Source organism: Scardinius erythrophthalmus (genome assembly GCF_964197995.2).
Source record: "Scardinius erythrophthalmus genome assembly, chromosome: 15".
NCBI lineage: Eukaryota > Metazoa > Chordata > Actinopteri > Cypriniformes > Leuciscidae > Scardinius > Scardinius erythrophthalmus.
Window position 1 is genome coordinate 12,103,718 of NC_138235.1, and position 22,042 is coordinate 12,125,759.

Sequence of the window (22,042 nt, forward strand, 5' to 3'; positions counted from 1 at the left end):
TGCAATGTATATTGTGAATAGTATCTGAATTTTATGTATGCATGGAATTCCCGGATAACCTACTACATATGTTGATATCTGTTGTGTGCATCTGAGAACACAGGGTGATATATTGTTTCCCACAACACAACGTGCTCCACAAGATGCTTCATCTTCAAAACTATGGCGGTGAGTGAAGAGTGGGGCGTGAGTGAACTGGAGCCAGGGAAATATTATAAATGTAACATTCATATTACATGTGTTATTCCTTTAAAGTAAATTAAAATATCATTGTGGCGTACAAACTATAGCTGTTTCCCACAGCACTTGTTAGCATGTATAGCCCAATTTATACTTCAATCTCAACATATGCTTTCGAAAAGCATCGCTTTTATTAACATGTTCAATTGATTGTTCAAAAAACACATTGTCTCTTGCTGACACAGAGTTGCAAGTGCACAAGTTAGTTATGCATCTAATATAACGCGAAAACAGCGATAAAAAATTCAAGCCACGAAATTTTAAATGACAGTGACAGATTTGATGAGTTGCAAGTGCCTAATTGAGGTTGTACTACGAATGTGAATGAAAGAATAAGTGCAACTATGTACTACAAGTTTGTGTCTGTCATTGTATTTTTGTGAATGGGATTTTACACAGTTGTAACTACTTGTCTGCAACTTCATATTCAGAATACAGGTTTGGGACTATTGTTTGCGAGTGCAAATCTCAACATTCAACTTCAGATTTTTATCTTTATTTTTTCGCATTGGAGCTGCGAGTTTAAATATAAGCGTACAAGCACGAATATTTAATGTACAAGTTCCCAAATTCACATCTAATTGCTCTCGAGTTTTGCAACTCTTTTAACTTTATCACTTACCCTCATTTTGTTCCAAACCTGTATGTGTTTCTTTCTTCTGTTGAACACAAAAGAAGATATTTTAAAGAATGTTGGTTATCAAACAGTTGACGTCACCCATTGACTTCCATAGTAGGAAAAAAGATTATATGGAAGTCAATAACTACTGTCAACTGTCTGGTTACCGACATAAAACATCATCAACAGAAGAAAGAAACACATACAGGTTTGGAACAACTTGAGGGGGTGAGTAAGTGATGACAAAACTTTCATTTTTGGGTGAACTATCTCTTTAAAACACATGATGGATGGGAATGCATTCACACATACTGAGAGAAGTGAATGGCCTGCTGTCCCGCTATGCTGAAGTAGAAGTTGGTGGTGTGTTTCATCTCATCTGTGTGGCCTGTCTCCTCGATCCAGTGACCAATCGGGTGGCAGTATGTCCCGTCCACCATGTTACTGTCGTCATACACACACTGCCGGTCATGATGTGGCCCATTGCCTAGCGATAGACACAAGACAAACACATTACACAACACTTCTCAAATACATTTGCACACTAATGGGTCAATGACAAACCACAGTAGAATAAGTGAAAAAATATTGTAAAAGTTTTTAGATGTCCTAATTCTTACATTTCAACAAAATGTTTTAATTAATCACTTTAAAATATCATGTTATGTAACATCTGAATAAACAACACATTTGTTTCATGCTTCATTTAAAGTTTCGGTGGCTCTTGAAAAAGTTCAAATTCACATTATTGTCCCTTTTGTGCTTTTTATGTAAGCCTTTCATTTCTGAGGGAGAAAGTAATTAAATTACAGAGTGTTGTTCAGACTCTGGAGGTCACCTGTTCCTGAACCTCTGAGAGTTCACATTTAAAAGCTAATGGTTCCTTTCATTAATTCAGACACTTCCTTTAATGGCTGCAATGCTGCATAATTTTGGTGGTCAAGTCATAAACTTGATTCATAATAAATTAAACATTCAAATGAGTCATTGCGTTAATAAAACAGTAGTGGATCGCTGCCTCAGTCCTACATGTTATGCACTTGTAATGAGGGAGAGCATATGGGTTTCTGAACTCGTATTCATCCCTAACTCACATTCATCCAGAAAGAACGTGGGGTGTTTGTTATTTGTCCGACATTTATCATCGCACCCCGCTGCTGTCGCCCTTTCAACCGCTGGGCTGATTAGAGTCTCAGAGCTGCAGCCCACACAGCAAACAAGCTCTTCACGCTGACTCATATAGCATGAACAAAACCTTTGCAATACTGTAATTATACTCATGGTTACAGTCTATGTTTAAGCCAAAAACATATATTACACACTGTAAGCATATACAGTATGCAGATGGTGGTGTTTAAATGGGTTTGGTGGGCTTGCGTTTGGAGGCCTCAAAGCAATATTGCCCTACGAAGCCAAAATGCAGTAAGTATGCCAACACTGAAATGGCTTTTTATTGAATTTTGATTTATTTGACATTCAGATCTAAAACCTCATTTCTAAAATGGATTGTTCTGACTGCTATGATTCTTGGTAACCATTAAGAGCCTACAGTTCCTGTTTCTTTCTCTATTTCTGTTATATTACATGCTAGAAAGTCTGAGGTCTTCCCAAGTACAGCAAACCAATCTAATCTGCTGCCTGTTACATGTCAAACTAAGATTGCTGTGGGGGAAAACATTTATACTATCAAGTTAGCACTTTTAAACATCCGATCACTTAAAAATAAATCACTTCAACGACTTATTAACCACGAACAACCTGGATTTTATGCTTCTAAATGAAACTTGGCTAGAAGACAAGCTGCAGTGCAACAGTCCTCAATGAAACAGGCCCTCCTAACTTTACTTTTATGAGTGTCTTCAGAGTGGGTAGGAGAGGTGGGGGTGTAGCTGCGCTATTTAAATACTGTATGTCTATCAACGTAAGCAAATATCATTTGGAAATTACCCGTCTTTCGGATATCTGGGTATTATGTTAAAAGGTGCTCCACGCATTTTACTTATCATTATTTACAGGCCTTTGCTGAGGACTTTACAGAACTGTGATCAACAATTTCCTCAGAGTTTGACTGTTTTGCCTTTGCTGGGATTTTAATATTCACATATATAATGCAGAAACCAATATGGCAAAAGAAATCATAACTGTTTTAAATACTTTTGATCTGACTAACAAAAGTTATTTTGTGTGCTATTTTTGAAGGCCATATCTTTAACACCAAGCATATCTGCAGACTCTGTTGATTTTCTCCTTGATTCTTTTAACTCCAAAGTAGATGATATTGCTCCTGTGAAAGTCAGGAAGAGGAGTGGCAGACAAAAAGCACCTTGGAGAAACTCAACAGCAGTGCAAATTCTGAAAAGACAAGGCAGAAAAGCAGAGCGCATGTGGCAAAACTTGTAGTCCATTATAACATTTATAGACATCCTCCATGCTTTCAATGTGGAACTAGGCAAAGCTAGACAGACTTTCTGTCTACAGAATTATACCCTTCACCAAGGTCTAAGCTACGTCCTTGCTTCAGGTTGAATGAATCTGATTGGCTAAGAAATAGATAAACTGTAATTTTCCACACATATACAGATAGACTGAAGCATATTTCCATCAATTACGCAGCTGACACTCAGACCCTGAATTTAGGCACGTCATGATCTTCCAGGTCTCAGATCTGGGTTGCTGGACGCCAACATGTCGAAGAAAACAAGTCAGTCAATCTCCAATAATGCCACTTGTTCCTTAACCTGTAACCAGGAATACTAACACACACCGACACAGCTTCTTCAAGGTTGGATTAGGTCGGGCTCTAAAGATAAACAGGAGAGTCTTTTCAAAACATCAAGATAACTTCTTTCTCTAAATGAGAGGACACTTTAATATGGAACAGTAAAGTAAATGCTAAGAAATGGTCGCTTAATCTATTGGTTCCAATGACCCTTATGACCTATAGTCATCATATGTTTTAACACAAGTTGAAAATCTTTTGCAACAAAATGAGTCCATATCAGGGCCGGATTAACAATTTCCTGTGCCCTGGGCAACAAGACTCAAGGCCCCCCGTAGTTAGGGGGGTTCGGGGGCATGCTCCCCCGAGAAAATTTGTATTTTTCTGACCTACATATGTACAATTTAGGACTTTTGAAGGCCAAAAAATTATAAGAAATAGGCTAGCTTTAAAACATTGTCATTAGATTATTTGTCTGCTCTCTCCTCATCTTCATATTTCTTATTCTCTCAGTATTCTTATATATACTGGCCTATTTCTACCTCTCCTAAAGCTGAACTTTGACTGATAGTCTTTTCATTTTCGTCTGTGTCAGTGACGAAAATAAACATAGGCTCAACTGATATTTATACGTTTTATGAATAATTTTCTTAGACATGTTAATTTACTCAAGGCTACCAGGAAAGCTGTATAGCTGTAAAGTCAGTATTGACATTAGGAACCTTCTGCAAGCTTTGGGATTTGAAAACGTCTTGTTTTTAAATGTTAAAAGTAATTTTAAATAATAAAAATTATAGACTACGTTTAACGCAGTTGGTGGAATTGGCAGACGTTCCCTTAAGCATCATGCACTGTGGAAACGGAAATGGACTCCATATTTAATTACTGGAAGCCAGGCTGAATAAGCAAGCAATGTTGCTGTATTCCTAGCATGGGCTAGACCTGCAGTCACCTCTCAGATATCAAATACAGACATTAGACAATACATGAAAAGAACATTTCAGTAATCACACTGGTAACCATCCTGATGCCATCAGGATTACATTTTTTTTATCTGTTGGCATTTGCAAGACGCTTTACAAAGACATACAGAGAAGATACATTGATATAAAAGGGGGGAAAAACATCAATAAAACATAAAAAGACATTAAATAAAATCGTATATAGGATATATATATCACATATATGCTAGCCAAAAAAAAAAAAAAAAAAAACATGTATCTGAACAACATCCAGGACCAACAAAAAAAATAGGCCAACAACATTAAAGATCCAGCGGTATATTTAACCGTAGGCATGGGGTACTTTTTATCCCTGTTTGCACCAAACCCAAAAAGCTCTTTTGTTTAGTTTCATCTGACCATAGAATCCAGTCCCGTTTTTGCCATCTGGTGGATTTGCTGCCAAAAACAACTGAATATACTGGAGTTTGTTTATGGATGAGTGAGGAGGACTTTTCTGGAAATCCTCCCAAACAACATGGGGTGATGTAGGGATTGTTTGATCATATTTAGGTTTTCTGACCCCCAAGACTCAAGTAATCTCTGCAATTCTCCATCTGTGATCCTTGAAGAGTCTTTGGTGACTCAAACTTTCCTCCTCACCGTGCATTAAGACAATATAGACATAGACACGTCCTCTTCAGGCAGATTCGTAACATCTTTAGTTGATTGGAACTTCTTAATTATTGCCCTGATGGTCAAAATGGGAATTTTCAATGCTTTAGCTAGAGAGTGAGTAATTAATTTTAAATGAGAACTGTTCCTTTAAAATATAACATAATTTACAAAAAAATGTATCAGGCTACTTTCATTCCATCCCAAAAACAGCAGCCAGTTCTTTTCTGATTTAAAAGTGGTATCATACAACATTTCCTCTTAAGCTTCACATCTAGGTCAAATACAGGAACAAAAGGTGCAGAATTAGAACCTACTGAAGTGAAGAGGCCATTATGTCCTATAAACCAAGACTGTCCCTATCTGGACGCTGCCAATTGATACACCCCACTGATCTGAGTACTTTAGTCTCAACTGGAGGACAATCAATTCATGCTTGCTTACCTGAGGCAAACTCAGAGCCAATTCACCTGCTATGGTGTGAAATCAGCAAGCATAATTTCAGTCAGCAAAACACATCTCGACACAATCAAAATCTCAGCTGTTTTCAAATGAGACAGTGGGAATTGACAAGATACCAGCAAACAATGGCTCAATCAAAACCTCAGTCAACAGATGGCGTGAGCACTGGAGCAGATCGTCGATTTGTCACACATAGGCGTATTCATTCAAATGAGAAACATGACAGAATGAGAAAACTGCCACTTGAGTCATGTCAGGACGACGGCTTGGGTTCCCTGACAAAGCAGGTCATGTTCAGGTTTCAGCGTTCCTTCATTTTCCATCACTTTGAAATATTTGCTGCTTTGCTCCCAAAGCAGAGTTCAAAGTTTGATCTCATGACAGTGAAATACTTTTCAACAAGCTTCATTCATAAAAAAAAGGTGCAAAAAGACAGTGAATACATAAATACTGAACAACATTTCTATAGGCTATTATCAGGTACTTTCTCAATCATTTCAACCCAGTGCACTAATCTTCTAATATTACTGATATTTATGTATTTTATGTAGTAGTCTATTATACTATTATATAGATCTCATTACATTTCGAGATCACAATTTCAGCTTTTTGGCCAAATACATATCAGAATCTGCACCAAATTGCATATTTTTTACTTAGTTTGGGCCTCTGAATAAAATGGAAGTGCTTTTTCCTCAAGTATGAGCTCCATATTCCCACTATCATACTATCTGACTACATACATACCTGATATATGATACAAAACTAAAACACAAATGCATTTTTCTTTTATATTTTGTTTAAAGGTCCCAATAAAATGTTTTTATATTTTAATAGATTCTGACCATTACAGTATTTCATACGTCAGGCTTTGCATGGTTAATTTCTGAAAGCTTTAAGTCAATGGAAGTTGTATTTTCTTAAAAGTTATTCCCTGGTTTCACATACAAGACTTAAGATAGTCCCAGACTAAAATGCATGTTTGAGCTGTTTTAACTGAAAGCATATATAGTAATATATAACGTTTCGGTTACTCACGTAACCTCTGTTCTCTCTAGAAGAGGGAACGAGTATTGCGTAGTTGCTTACGCTACGGGAAAGCCTTTCTTTCTCGAGATACTGAAGCCAAAAATTATCCTTAATTTTTATAATCTTGTCAACGCAGTGCGGCAGCCTGCAGACCTAGGGCAAGCTTACTAGCGTGCCCATTGGCTGCCCTGCGGCAACTGCAGCAGCCTACCGCTGAGCCCTTGGCGTGACGTCACGACCAATGAGCGCGCTTGGCGCGCTTAATGCGTCACAGCCCGCGAAAAGGGGTGTGGCTTAGCGTATATAAACAGGGCTCGGAGGCTGCTTCTCTGGTTTCTGTCGCATGAAGCGAAATGAGCTCGTGGTGCGAGCACGGCGGGCTACGCAATACTCGTTCCCTCTTCTAGAGAGAACAGAGGTTACGTGAGTAACCGAAACGTTCTCTTACGAGAGGTTCTCTCGTATTGCGTAGTTGCTTACGCTACGGGAACGCCCTTGTCAACGCCGTGCGCGCCCAGCATCCACTGAATGAGTCCCAGGGAGAGCCCGGGGAACGTGATAGCAGAGAGCCGGGCGGCCCGAAGAGGGCTAGCGCCGTACATAAGCACACACTAGGGGGTTAGGAGCGGCACGGCCGGTCCGAACTGACAATTCCCTGCATAGTGCAGCTCAACCAGTAGAGCTAAATCACACAACGTAGCCCGCGCACAGATAGTGGGCTGGCATACGCGAGACTTAGACTGATAACACTTTCGCCTGCAAGGCGGGAACATCCAGGTTGTAAAACCTAACAAATGTGGAGAGGGAGGCCCAGCCTGCCGCTGCACAAATGTCATGAATGGGAATCCCGCTGGACCACGCCCACGACGAGGCCATGCCTCTGGTGGAGTGAGCTTGAATGCCCAATGGGCACTGCAGGTCTTTAGACGCATAAGCAGCAGCAATAGCGTCCACTATCCATCTAGACAGGCTGTGTTTCGAGGCGGCGAGACCCTTGGTGCGCCCGCCAAACGAAACAAAGAGCTGTTCCACCACTCGTTTGACTGAAGACAGTGCTATCAGAAAAACGGTTTTGAGCGTGAGGTATTTCATATCCACAGTTTCCAAGGGTTCGAAGGGATGCGCTTTCAGGGCCTCCAAGACCAGTGAAAGATCCCACATAGGAACCGAGGGGGGTCGCGGGGGGTTCATCCTCCTGGCTCCTCTAAGGAAGCGGATGACGAACTCGTTCCTTCCTAATGCGCGGCCCAGCTCTGAACAGAGAGCGCTGAAATGGCCGTGACATAGACTTTGAGCGTGGAGGGGGACCTGCCCGCGTCCAGTAACTCTTGAAGGAAACACAGTACTCGCGATACCCCCACATGTCTGTGGATCGAGCCCCTTAGCAGTGCACCATCTGTTAAACACTGACCATTTCGACATGTAGAGCCGCCTCGTAGAGGGGGCTCTAGATTGTATGATCGTGTTCATGACCCCGTCTGGCAGATCAGCGTGTAATCGTTGAGGCTCCACGCATGCAGAGACAGCGCTCTGGATGGGGATGCCATATCGAGCCACGGGCTTGAGAGAAAAGGTCTCTCTTCACCGGTATCGGCCAGGGGGCTGAGTCTGCCAGCTGTATTAGATCCGGGAACCAAGCTTGGTTCTCCCAGTATGGGGCTAAGAGGAGCACTGTGTGGCGCGCTTCCCTGATTCTCTTGATGACCTGAGGCAGCAGAGAGACCGGGGGAAAAGCATACAGCGGGCCGCTGGGCCGGGTCTGGGCCAGCGCGTCCTCGTTCTTCGAGAAGAACTCTGGGCAATGAGCGTTGTCTTTTGACGCAAAAAGGTCGACTTTCGCTTTGCCGAAACGGCGCCACAGTGACTGGACTGTTTGGGGGTGTTGAGACCACTCCCCAGGGGGAACGCTGTCCCTGGTCAGTCTGTCGGGGCCCTCGTTCAGGTGGCCAGGCACATGCGCGGCTCTCTCAGCGAGCGCAGAGAGTGCTGAGCCCACACGAGGAGGCGTTCCGCCAGGGTGCAGAGCGTCTGATCTGACACCGCCCTGGCGATTCACATAGGCCACTACCGATGTATTGTCCGTGCGGACTAGAACATGGTGACCGTGGAGGAATGGGAGGAAGTGTTTGAGAGCTTTCTCGACCGCGAGCATCTCTAGACAGTTTATGTGTAGGAGATTCTCCTGGTCTGACCAGCGGCCATAGACCGGTCTGCCTTCGAAGAGCGCTCCCCAATCTAGGTTGGAAGCGTCTGTCGAGACAACTTCCCGGTGTGAAATCACTCCCATAGTCACTCCTGTGTGATACCATTCGGCTGCCAGCCAGGGCTGCAGGGCTGAAAAGCAGCTCTGATTCACTCTGACTCGCAAGCCGCCGGCCGCCCAGGCTCGGTGGGGCACGCGCGCTTTCAGCCAGCGTTGAAGCGGGCGCATGCGCAGTAAGCCCAGCTGAACGAGCGAATTGAAGCGAATAGCCGTGTTTTATAGTACTCAGCACCCATTCTGACGCGCCCTGAATAGCTTCCCATGCTTCCGCATGCATAGCTAGGGGTCGAATGGTCTCTGGGTTCAGATCGCCGCGCTGCGCGGGATTGGGGAACCTGTATCAGAGAGGATGGAGCGGCGTGCGCGCCGCTGGTGCTCGAACACGGGGGCTGGTAAACAGTATTGGCCGGCTGTACAGCGTTCGGTAGCTCGGTCCCAGAGGATGGAGCGCGATTTGCTGACAAACACCCCTGGCGCGAAAGCGGCGTGGGGATTGTAATGTCTAAAAGTGAGTGCGCGTGCACCTGAGCGGGCGCAGAGTTTACACTTATGACACGGCCAGAGTTTGGGAGCTTAGAGGGTGTGCGACCCGAGGTAACTGAATGGCAGAGCGAGCAGCGGGTAGGTGTGAGCACAAAGTTGTGGGCACATTTACTACACTTAGTACTCGAGCGGCTTGTGTCCGCTTTAAGAGAGAGCGCTCTATGCGCGTTACCATGGGGACCATGTTTGTGTGAAGCAGTGAGCACATGGGAGTGGGCACATTTTCTACACTTATAACACCCTCGGCTTGAGCCGCTGTTGCCCGGGGTAACCGAGTGGCAGAGCGAGTTACAGGTAGATGTGAGCACAGAGTTGTGGGCACATTTACTACACTTATTACTCGAGCGGCGTGTGACCGCTTTATGAGAGAGCGCTCTGAACGCGTTACCATGGGGACCGTGTTTGTGTGTAGCAGTGAGCACATGGGAGTGGGCACATTTTCTACACTTGTAACACCATCGGCGTTATAGAGCAAATGCTTTGATGGCTCATATGTTTAGACGCTCATAAATACTCAAGCACCATCCTGTGAGATGCAGGTTCGCTTTCTGTATGTAAGAAAGCTGGCCGCGAGCTCGGAGAAGACAGCAGAAAAAATATTTTCTGCCGCCAGAGCCGGATTTGAACACGGTTCTCCAGTGCAGAAGCGTAAAATTCTGCCACTGAGCCACAGGGGCACACATGAGCTTCCAGTTGGTGCGAGCATATGACCAACGTCGTGTTTCGGCGTTTGTTTGCAGGCGCGCGTGTATTAAAACAGGCCCGTTTACTGCAGCATTAGTGTTTCCAGCCGCCTAACTTAGAGGGGACTGAGAAATATGTATCCCGTGAGATGCGGGTTTGCTTTCTGTATGTAAGAAAGCTGGCCGCGAGCTCGGAGAAGCAAGCAGAAAAAAAATTTTTCTGCTGCCGCAGCCGGATTCGAACACGGGTCTCTGGTACGGAAGCCTAATGTTCTGCCACTGAGCCACAGGGGCACACATGAGCTTCTGGTCAGTGCGAGCATATTTGTTTGCAGGCGCGCGTGTATTACAACAGGCTCGTTTACTGCAATAATAGTATTTCCAGCCGCCTGAACTTAGAGGGGACTGAGAAATATGCGAGGATTGGAGGAAGTCCGGCCTAAGCGGGACGAAAACACTCTCTCTTCCTCCTTTCGCTCTGATATCCCTTGAGAACGGCGCAGTTGCGCGGCTCGAACAAAGGGAGAGAGAGCGGGAAGATGTCATTATGTGCTGTGACATCGTTTGTTTGCAGGCGTGCGTGTATAACAGGCTCGTTTACTGCAATATAGATGTTTCTAGTCGCCTGAGCTAGGAGGGGACTGAGAAATGTGTGAGAAACGGAGGTGGCCGGAGAGTGACGCGCGCGACCGAGATGCGGGGTAGCTTTCTTATAACGTAAAGGAAGCCAGCCCGTGACCGTCTACTTCTAACATCCCTTGTGAGCGGCGCCTTGCGCGGCTCGAACAGAGGGGGAGAGGGCGTGCGTCATCCGGGGGGGGGGTAGCTTCCTTGTAACGTAAAGGAAGCTATAGCCCGTGACCGTCCGTTCTGACATCCCTTGTGAGCGGCGCCGTTTGCGCGGCTTGACAGAGGGGAGTAACCAGCTGGTCTGCTTCATCCCCTGAGGCGACGGCAGTGCGGGCAGAGGCCGGCCGCTGCGCGTCGGTGAAGGGCGGGGGAGAAGGAGAGAGCGAGGCTCGCGGGAGGGGCTCCGGCGAGCGCTCAGCTATAACCACCGGCTCGGAAGGCCTTTGAGAGCGGCGTTTTTTCTTACGCGGCCCGGAAGAGGCAGCCGGAGAAGGTGGAGGATCGTGAAACATGGCGAGTCGAGCCCGCAGGGTCGACATCGGCAAGTCCTCACACTGTTCGCAGCCGCCCGTGAAGGGCGCGGGCTGCGTGGTCGAAACCCAGGCAGAGAGCGCAGATCACGTGGCGGTCTCCGTCGCTGAGCGCGGCTCTGCACGAGCCACAGGATGAGCGAGGCATTTGCAACAACGCCTCGCGCTCTTTTAGATGCAAAGTGTGTCGCGGGGCGAACACACAAACACATACAACACAGAGCAGTAAAAGGATATATTCGCCGGATAGCGAAGCAGGCAGGGAAAGCTGAAGGCGGCGAAGGCGGCCGGCGTCCTCAGGCTGAGATCCTCGGCGTGCTGGTCGCTTGATTCGACGGCGGCTTCCTCAGAGAGCAGCGATGCGTAGAGCTTCGCTGAAAAGACAGAAATCAGAGAAGCAGCCTCCGAGCCCTGTTTATATACGCTAAGCCACACCCCTTTTCGCGGGCTGTGACGCATTAAGCGCGCCAAGCGCGCTCATTGGTCGTGACGTCACGCCAAGGGCTCAGCGGTAGGCTGCTGCAGTTGCCGCAGGGCAGCCAATGGGCACGCTAGTAAGCTTGCCCTAGGTCTGCAGGCTGCCGCACTGCGTTGACAAGATTATAAAAATTAAGGATAATTTTTGGCTTCAGTATCTCGAGAAAGAAAGGCTTTCCCGTAGCGTAAGCAACTACGCAATACGAGAGAACCTCTCGTAAGAGAACAGTGTCATTGTTTTGTCTCAATATGTACACCAGTAATGTTTTTTTAATGGCACCTTTATAAAAGCTACTTAAATGCCCTAATTGAACTAAGGCTTAATTCTGGCTTAGTCTAAGCCTCGTCTGTGAAACCAGGCTTAAATTGATTAAATCAAATTATGGATTTTGATACAGTTAGAGACTGTAAACTGTAGCCTTCACAGGTTAAACTGAAAGGATTTATAAATTCGTGACTGTCTGTCAGTGCAAGTCAGACTGTGGAACAGCAGCACCATCCAGTGAGTCAAAAACTTTATTACACTGTGGATGTTAAAGCGTTTATGTGTCCTTTATAGATAGCCTACTGTATTTCCTCTAAAGCTGATGTCCTTTTGAAAGTGTGTTTGTCGTCATCACGACTTGACCATTATCCTCACATAACCTACCTTCCCAAATGTAGTTCCCATCGACACGCTTTATAAACTTAAACCACAGCTTGTCTGTGTTGGGTTCGGACAGATGCACGTCTCCGGTCCACAGACACGGTTCACAGGTGGACGGAACCGGGCGGCTCGGGTTCATCTGCACGGCACGGGCCGGGTCCCAGTGTCCCATCTCCGGCCGAGAGCCCAACACTAACACCTCGACATCTGAACTCTCTGGTGTCAAAATTACACCAAACCTAAACACAACCATGTCCTGTAAATACACACAGTATTCGGGAGCTCTATAACTGGGACTGATCTGTATGTGCCTTCGGTCACTGACATTAAATGGCTGCGCTAAAAATATACGCAGTATTCTTGACATTTAAAGGGATACAGTGGCTGAGAGGGGACAAACTCTCTCTCTCTCTCTCTCTCTCTCTCTCTCTCTCTCTCTCTCTCTCTCTCTCTCTCTCTCTGTGTGTATGTGTGTGTCCTGGTAAACCTACATCATGGGGACACAATGTCCCCACAGAGATGGCAATCTCTGAAATCCTTTTGGGACATGTTTTGGTCGCCATGTGGAAAACAGCTTATAAATCAAAGTGATGTGTTTTGAAAATGGAAAAATGCAGAAAGTTTTTTTTTTTTTTTTTTGTGATGGGTAGGTTAAGGTTTAGGGGTAGGGTTATGTAAGGAGAGAGAAAATACAGTCTGTACAGTTTAAAAATCATTATGTCTATGGAAAGTTGGCTACCCATTAATCATGATAACACAACTTGTGTGTGTGTGTGTGTGTGTGTGTGTGTGTGTGTGTGTGTGTGTGTGTGTGTGTGTGTGTTGTTTTAAAGGATTGGTAGAAAAATCTCACTTCTTATAGGAGATTGTTATTATTATCGCGATCACAGAAGAACAGGTAGGCTATAGGTCCTGAACAGCGCTGTAAAAGAGTAACCGAGACCACATGACCCCACTTTAAGAGCCGCCTTATGTTTTTATTCAGATAATTCACATGTGAATAATGCCCCTAAACATGTTTAACAGCCATGCAACATAAATACACACAAAAAAAGAAATTATTAAAGTTGAAATAAAACATTATTAAAATTTTCATGACCAACATAATTTATATTGTCATGTATTTGAATATAGTTGATGGATATAATGATGGATTTGCAATTTAGTATATTTCACACATTATAGACCAATTCACTTTAAATGTAATATCAAATAACACACTAGTTACAATTATATTCAAATATTATAGGCTACATGTGCATCTGTACTTAGTCTACACATTAAAATAAATGTTTCTTTAAAGCACAACAAAGGATTATTAAAACAAATATTTAACGTGTATTTTAAAGTAAAACTTTTAATTTGACATTACAAAGTGCCCTTTTTTAAAAGTGTTAAGAAGCATGGTCATGCAATTGTACTCTTTTATTTCATCGATGATATTATCTGTTATTAAAAAATAAGTTATCAGTTTATATAGTTTATATAAAGCCTGCCCTACCTGTAAAGATTTTAAGTACACTTCAGGTGAACTTTCAGTACAATCAAGTGCTTTTCTTTTCATATTCAGCATTAATCAATACAAGTTCTCTGGATTCGAACTCTGCTCTGTAAAAAATAATTATTAATGTGACATTATTTTTTATTTGTTTTACCCTGTTCGCACCTTAAGGTATTCAGCCGTATTTAGTATCAAAGGCCACATCTCACAGTTCATTTGCTTTAGTAATTGTACATACACACTTAAGAGTTAGACTGTATAATGGACATGAAATACCAGGTTCTTCTGAATAGGGACTGTATTAATTGTATTAGGCTATATGATTTTATTATAAACTTCAAAGAGCCAACACATTCTCAGGGAAAGCAGCACATCATTTATAAACCAGTTAAAAGTTAGGTTTGGATGTAGTCTGTAAGCATAATATAAAAAGACATTGAGCCAGAATAAAGATAATAAAATATATATATATTTTTTAATTCATAAGTCAAAAACCACATGCAATTCCAACCAACAGCTGTACTGGCAATTTCTCCTCCTTAGATTTTAAACAATCAACATATAACATGGCTTCAGTAATACAATATATGGACTGCATTAACAAAAAAAAAAAAAAAAAGAAAAGAAATCAATCACTTCATTTTGATTACATAAAAAATGACCACACAACCTTGGGTGACGCTCAAGTTGAGAAGCCTAAAACAGCTCCTAACATGTAAACGCTGCATAGCTTTCCATAAACCTTCTACAGGTGAAGATGAAAATAAACACTTCTGTGGTTTCATTAGCTGCAATCACACCTAGAAATATTAGCCTTGACAAATGCTCACAGCACACATTTAAATGCAGACAGGTTATAATATGTCACACATCACATACATGTTAGTTAGAGCTCTTCTTTGTACTCAAATATAGTGTTCCCTAAGCTTTCCCTCACTCACTCAATGGGAAACGCAATAGCAGAGTGTCTATATGCTCCAGGTTAGTGAGGAATCAGCGGGTCAGAGCACAGACAGCCACACATTTCAGTACAATATATTGACTCTAAATGTTGATATATGTTTGGCATGCTAACCTGGCATGCTGATATTGAGTGATATAGTACTGGAGAATGAACTAAAATTGTTCAAGGTGTTTTAGTATGAATGCATGTACATAGAGTGTCAAAAGTCATTGAATCAACTGTAGTTCACTCTGACTAAGATCCACTGGTGCAATTTCTGGATGAAGCCTTTAAGGTAAAGTTACTGTAAATGAAAACCCTCTTTTCTATGACAATGTGATAGAAAAAAAGAAAAAGAAAAAAACCCAGCAGAGCAGCTCTCTTACTTTGTAACCCAATATAGATTCAAGCCCTTGCATTCTTAAGCATGACAGCTGTTCCCAGATCAGGGTGAACTGAGCCTGTCTGCAATGTCAGCATAAAACAGAACTTATCTGTCCAGAGATAATCACAGACAATCGAAGAAAGCGTCCTTTTCAAACGATATCTTAACCAAACCATGCAAATATCCTATGTGGATGTGTATTGACAGGAAATAAAGTAATTATCTGATAATCTTTACAAAGATTACAGAGATTACCTTGCTGTGTCAAGACAAATAAATCAAGTGCTATTCGACAGGTTGAGGCACTGAATTAAGCCTTGTTTCCCCAATGTTTACACTCCCTTAAACCAGTCCTCTCTCAGCATTGGTCTGGATAACAAAGCATGGGTGTGTGTCAGAGGAGTAGATGATTTTAGTAGATTAACCATTGCATCACACACCATTGGACCACACTGATCTTTCATATATTAATAAAAAAATAATCTTAACATCAAAACAAAAACAAAATATTTTGTTTCCTTTTTATTTACACAGTGATAGTATATTGTAGATTGAAGAGGTTAGATATTGTAGTGTTTTAGTTATGTTTGCAAACTAGGATTCTGTAGTGTTATGACACTGGCTTGAGAACGGACCGAAGCGATCTGCCGTCGCGCGTCAGCTCTCTGGTCGTGCACATGCAGGGCAGAGGAACCGCCTCCACTTGGCGGAGGACTTCATTGTATGGGCAACGTTTCAGGTGGTCTGCCATGCTAGTGATGTCCGCAAACTCCCACCTGCTAACCGGGCTAAAGGCTGTGCTGAACCGCCAAACCTGCAGGAAAACAAAAACAGTTACTTACGTAACCACTTTATCAATTTTATGGTAAAACGTGTTACCTGCTCAGACTGTTTCTTCCACTGAGCTTGGAAAAGGAGTACAGTCAGATATAAATAAGTGCAAACTGTTTCCATAATTAGCATGTGGCCACTGTTCAGACGTACTGTACCTTGTCTTTTATCTGCCAGGATCGTCTTCCATCCAAATACTGCTTCTTTTCCCACTGAACCACCACCATGCCACGGCTCTGTAGCAGACTGGCACAAACATCCCTCATCGTACGAGACACCATTGACAGCTGACACAGGCCAAAGCCATCCAGAAATCGGGCTACATGTTGAAGTACTTCAAACGGCAATCCACTAAGGTGATCGCACTTAGGTACTATTACAGGTTTTGAGATGGGTTTCACCCCAAATGACCTGAGGTGGCGGTCATGAACAACCTTCGACCCTTGAGTGGATGGGGAGAGTCTTCGTTGAGAGTACGTGCAGCCGTAATACGCTAACGGGCAACGGTGCTCCATCCAGCCATTGAGTCCAGAGTGGATATCTCCATGAACATTTCGGAAATGCGAGAGGAACTCTTCTCGACGGAAGAGCTGGCCGCACTCGAAGGTGAACATGGAGCCCTCTCGGGGAGCCCAGCTGGGGCGAGGCACAAGCTGCTCCAGCGTCAGATCGAGCCGAAGAGTGCAAAACGGACTTGGCTGTGAAAGGCGAGGTGCGGCTCGATCGCAGGCGGAAGCGGACGCGACCTCTCCCACCATCGTACTTGTTGCCAAGATGGCAGCAGGGAAACTAAACGTCTGGGTGCCAAAGTCAACACGTGTTCCTCCAAACGCATAGACCGTGTCGGATATCCTCCGAGCTCGTGGCGACTCCTCCAGGCAGAACAGAAGAGCTGCTGCCGTAAAGTCAATTTCGCCGAGTCCCATGGGGTCGTCCACTGGCTCCTGATCTAAATCTGATGTGTCCACAGCTTTGTCCTCCATTTTGCAACGTGGATTTCTATGGGGAAACACTTCGGTAAACGACCCCTTCCGTCCGTTAAGTGCAAGTGGCATAAAATTGCGCAGCAACTGAAGGTTTTGGAGTTTCCTCTCAAAAGCCCTATCTTCAAAGTCTAATGCCATCACAGGCAGCACGTTGTCCCTCTGGACGGTCAAAGTCTGAGCATGTATAGGCTGCTGCAGCAATGGGGCTTGTGATCCAGAGGCCTCCTGGATCAAGAAAGCGTGTTGGTCATGTCTGATCTCTGGTCTATGAGGAACTAAAGGACCGACAAACTCCCGAGAACCTCGGGACTCTGGATTTTGATGGTGTTCTGTGGTCGATTCCATTAAGTCATCTAGTATACTATGAGAGCCATTAAAGAAACCTTGCCTATCAATGTCCCCTAACATGACTGGGCAACACTCACCTGCTGCCTCATGAGCTACACCATCTAAAGTGGCTTCTCCACCATCAAATCCCCCAACAGCCCCAGGCTCACCATCAACCTCTGATGTAACGTCCTTCATATCAACATCTGGAGACTCCAACGTTTCTGACTGCTTACCATTCTCGCTAATTGACTCAGTGCCTTTGACAACATCTCCTAATGCACCGAGGGCAGAGGCCAAACTCCTGCCAAGTTCCATGAGTTTTTGGTGCTGCTGAGGCTGTAGATCCTCCTTTAGGCCATTGACTCCGCTAGCTATTTTATCACAGCTGAACCCGGCATCTTCTCTCATCCTCACCTTCTCATGCCGTTCCCCATTGCGCTCTGGAAGTGCAGCTGACGCATTAGTAGTTGTACAGTCTGTTTCAGAAGAATTGAGGTGGATCAGGACGTTAAGAGCTGCGGCCAGGCTTTTGGTTGTCTCAACCGTGGTTTGGTAGAGCTCCCCGTAATGTTCTTCTTTTAGACCATTAATGCCATTGGAAATCTTGTCTTTTGAACAGCCAGCCGTAGGCTCCATCTCAATGGTCTCCGCCTGAGCAACTGAGACTAGACCAGGCTTTTCACGTTGTCCTACTGCCTGAGTCTTTTTCTCTGGTCCACTAGTGGGAGCCAGAGAGACGAGTTTAAGTGATGCTAACATGGTGCGCTGGTCCTGAAGGGCGAGCGCCATGTCAAGCTGCTCCACCTCATCTGCTTCTTGACTCAGTCTCTCATACGAACGATAATCCTCATAGTTCACTGGCCACCTATTCCACTCCATAGTGCAGCACACCACACCTGCAGGACACACCTCAAGGTGCTCTGCCATCTGGCCACGGGCCAGGGTAAAAGGGCATCCAATGCTGTGGTTAAGACATGGCACCCTTTCAAGCGGGCACAGCAGCTTGTGTTCAATAGCCTTGCAGCTGTGGAAGATGGCACCGCATACAAGAGGGCAGGTGATGAGGTCACAGGAGGTGCCGGGTTCAAGTTTGACCATGCATCGCCTGCTAATGCAGGACATGCAGTGAACATGGGGCTCCTCCATTGTTTAAGATGACAGCAGAAAAATGAAAAAGAGCAGTCTCAACCACTGCAACACAATGAGAGAAAAACTGAGATTAGATTCATTAACATGCAGGCTGTATAATAAGTGAATTTTGTAGTAAATGACAAAGCAGATCACATCAACTTCTAAATGTAATATTTAAAATCTTAACTAACTCTTTATGGGAACATTCTTGTGGCAAACAGAGAGCACTTATCCACAGATGTGCAAAACTACACATTTTCAAAATTGACTAGTATGTGTGTGATTTGAACAGCTGGTAGACTAGTCTGCCATTAACGTAATGTCCTGTAGACACAAACCGGAACAGAGACAGCACAGGAATCTTAAGACACATTTTTAAAACTATTTACCTTTTTTAAATATTTTTTTTTTACATGACAATATCTTACAAATATTTTAGTTCATGGCCAAACAAATTTAATCTGCATGTTGGTCAATGACATGATGTAAATATGTTTGTGTCCCCAGTGCATCATTTCCTATTAAAATAATTTGATAAATTCATGACATGTATCAATTTATTCTATAAATATTATTTAGTTTGAAAATCAAACCCCCAAAATGGCAGGTGGCGCAACCGTCCACACAAATGAACAGACTAAGAAAATTATTTAAAATTGTGTCTTAAGAAGAAATTCAAAATAAAATACTATGGCATAATTTTATGTTGGAAACCTTTTATATGAACACATTGTATAAATATCAGTAGCTTTAAAGCTTTTAAGAACATTAAACAAGTTTTGTCAGGGACTTTGTATGTTCTCAGATGTCAGGGTGGCACAACTGCAAACATGGGTCTTTTATTATGAAGTGAAATAACAGTCAGTATGATAATGCGGATAATGATAATGCTCCAGAGGAGACCGACTGATCCTTATGGCAGAGAGAAAAGGTTTGTAGATCTCTCTCACATACTGATAAAAATAGCTACTTTTGATGTATGGGTAGGTTGGTACACTTTCCATGTCAGGTGGTACAACCAATGTGAAAATAAGAAAATTATATTTATTATAAACTTCTTTATTGTATATAAAAATGGTATATGTGAACATGCTAGCATAGGCAAAAGCTAATTCAGGCATCCAAGTAGAAGTTTGTTCAATGTAAAACTTTATGCAGAAGTCACGTTGGTGCAACCAGGAAGTCAGGTGGTTCAACTGCACTGAATGTGCCTATATGAAATTAAAAAATCATTATTTAAGCTAAATAAATAATAAATACAAGCTAAGATTGTCTATTATTATAAAAAAAAATTAATTATTGTTTTAAAATATTAGTTTTTAGGTTAAAGATGTTTTACAAAGTTTTTTTTAATAATAATTTCAGATGCCACTACCGTATCAAGAAAGACAAATGTCTTTAACTAGGTACAATGTACTCGCATCAACAAACAAACAAAAATTGTTAGGTATGATGTGCTTGTTCATGTGCTTTTGCAAACACTTGTGCTGCTATTGAGGTGGGATATGGGTAAGGTTGCTATGCATTTAATGTTTTAAACATTTTGACGTATTTTAATTTAAAATGTTCAACTGACTAAATCTGATTATTATTTTTGTATCAATATAAAACTTGACTTTGTTATTCAATCACAATCGATTACAGTGTTTCTAACCAATCTAGATTACAATCTATTCTATTCTACCAATCTGTCTAGTGTAGCCTTTTCCAGTTCCTTCATTCTGAATGTGATGCCATGTGATTTATTCTGTTTTTGATCAATTTACTACTTTACAATGTTGACTAAAACAATACTATCATTATTTAAGTTTTATATGTAATTGAAATGGGGGGGGGGGGGTGAAATCAGTATTCAACATATTCCGGCATTATTAATGTCATTATGAATGTTGTCAGTTGGCACAACTGATATTCATCAGGTGGTGCAACCATGCAAATTCTTGATTTAAACCAACAAATAGCCTAATAGGTGAAAGTGAACAAATGGCTGAATACTAGATTGTGAATAGTTATTGTACTGAATGCATTTTACTGGTATACTTGCATGATACTGCTAATTATTCTGTCTTTAGAAGTAAAATCGGCTGCTAAAGATACAAAATACCTGGCCACTACTAGGATGCAATCATTTGAAATGAATATGAATTAAATACAAAACCACAAAACAATAGTGTGCTATGCACTGTTGAGACTCTAAGGTTTACTTTGCTAAGATTTCACTAATAAATAAAATTAGGAATATATTTATTTAAAGACTTAACAATTAAAACTTGTTTAAATCCATTGTTCCTGACTCAAAAATATGCATTACATAAATTTTAAAAAATATATTTTTTAAATGCCTTTCTGAAGCTTTATTTGTGATTGACCCATGTGCAAACAGACCAACAATTAAATAATGTAGGGGTTCAACATTATTTGTCTTCAAATAATAATAGGGCATCCAATGCTCTGGATGCTGTTAGATTATTATTTATTTTATTTTATTTTAGTGGCGTTACTTTAAAGGTAGTCAGGGACACTTTCACCGTTACTGAACTTTGCAAGTACAAGTATTATTAAATAATGAAAACCTCTCTTGAGCTTCTGGCAGACTTTCTGCCTCCAGCTTTATTGCTGTCTTGATTTTATTCAACAGTCTTCCTAGTTAGCATAAACAAAACTGGCCCACTTAACTCATGTGTTGCTGCTGTCCTACAAGTCTTTTTACCAATGACACCACATTAAACCGTGAACCAACAATATACAGACCATCTTTAAAGCTTCATTAAACTTACTCATAAAGTTTCTCGACACACATTAGTTTTAATGTTTACAAAACAATAAGTTGGTAAACAGATATTTGACAGAAATGAAAACCTTAAGCAACCACAAACACTTGACACTTCATACTGAACAGAATGAAGTTAAGAAGTGTCCTCGTGATTGTAATAGTGGTATTTTGATCTTTATTTGGTTGATGTTTAACTTTGTTTCACTTTTTTCATTATTTTCTACAGAGGTTAGCCTATTAGCTAGCTCAACTTTCTGCCTTCAGTCAACATAAACAAACTACTCACCTTCCCACAGACTATGTCAACTAACTCCCCGCGTTTCTCACTCGCGCCCCTCGCGTGCTTTATCACTTGTCCGGTTTTGCGGTGAAACGGGACACTTTAGCACACTGCTCTATGATATTGTACACAATCATCACCGTTTGTCCTGTCCAAAAATACTCAATCCGGCTGGGACGCGCGCCGATGACATCATCACGCAAAATAAAATGGGCGTCATGACGTTAGGTTTATTTTGGGCGGCTTAGGGTTATGGAAATGTTTGCATTGGATATTTCTGTGATTTTTGTTCATTACTTTTCCCATGTTCTTATCATTGTGTGTATGCCTACTATGCGAATTTTGGGGGTTGATGGATCATTTTAGATTGAAAAATTATATTGTTATTAGGTTGAATGATTTTTGGCAGATAGATAGATTATAAT

At 42.5% G+C, this 22,042-nt stretch overlaps 2 protein-coding genes across 4 annotated transcripts in view; both read right to left on the reverse strand.

Annotated features, from left to right (window-relative positions):
- The window catches only part of epm2a (EPM2A glucan phosphatase, laforin), a 31,901-nt gene extending 19,118 nt beyond the window's left edge, over nucleotides 1-12,783 (reverse strand). For all 3 annotated transcript variants that reach the window (XM_081386471.1, XM_081386473.1, XM_081386472.1), the window contains exons 1-2: nucleotides 12,461-12,783; nucleotides 1,172-1,346 (exon numbers count right to left, since the gene is read on the reverse strand). In XM_081386471.1, the coding sequence (XP_081242597.1) occupies nucleotides 1,172-1,346; nucleotides 12,461-12,710 (425 nt within the window). In that variant the 5' untranslated portion in view covers nucleotides 12,711-12,783. The remainder of the gene's footprint in view (nucleotides 1-1,171; nucleotides 1,347-12,460) is intronic.
- Nucleotides 12,784-14,406: 1,623 nt separating this feature from the next.
- Nucleotides 14,407-21,795, reverse strand: fbxo30b (F-box protein 30b). Its single transcript, XM_081385958.1, has 3 exons — nucleotides 21,624-21,795; nucleotides 16,276-18,624; nucleotides 14,407-16,100 (listed from the first exon to the last, which is right to left on the reverse strand). The coding sequence occupies exons 2-3, from the start codon at nucleotides 18,577-18,579 to the stop codon at nucleotides 15,897-15,899; spliced, it is 2,508 nt and encodes an 835-aa protein (XP_081242084.1). The 5' UTR covers nucleotides 18,580-18,624; nucleotides 21,624-21,795; the 3' UTR covers nucleotides 14,407-15,896.
- Between the last annotated feature and the right edge of the window lie 247 nt (nucleotides 21,796-22,042).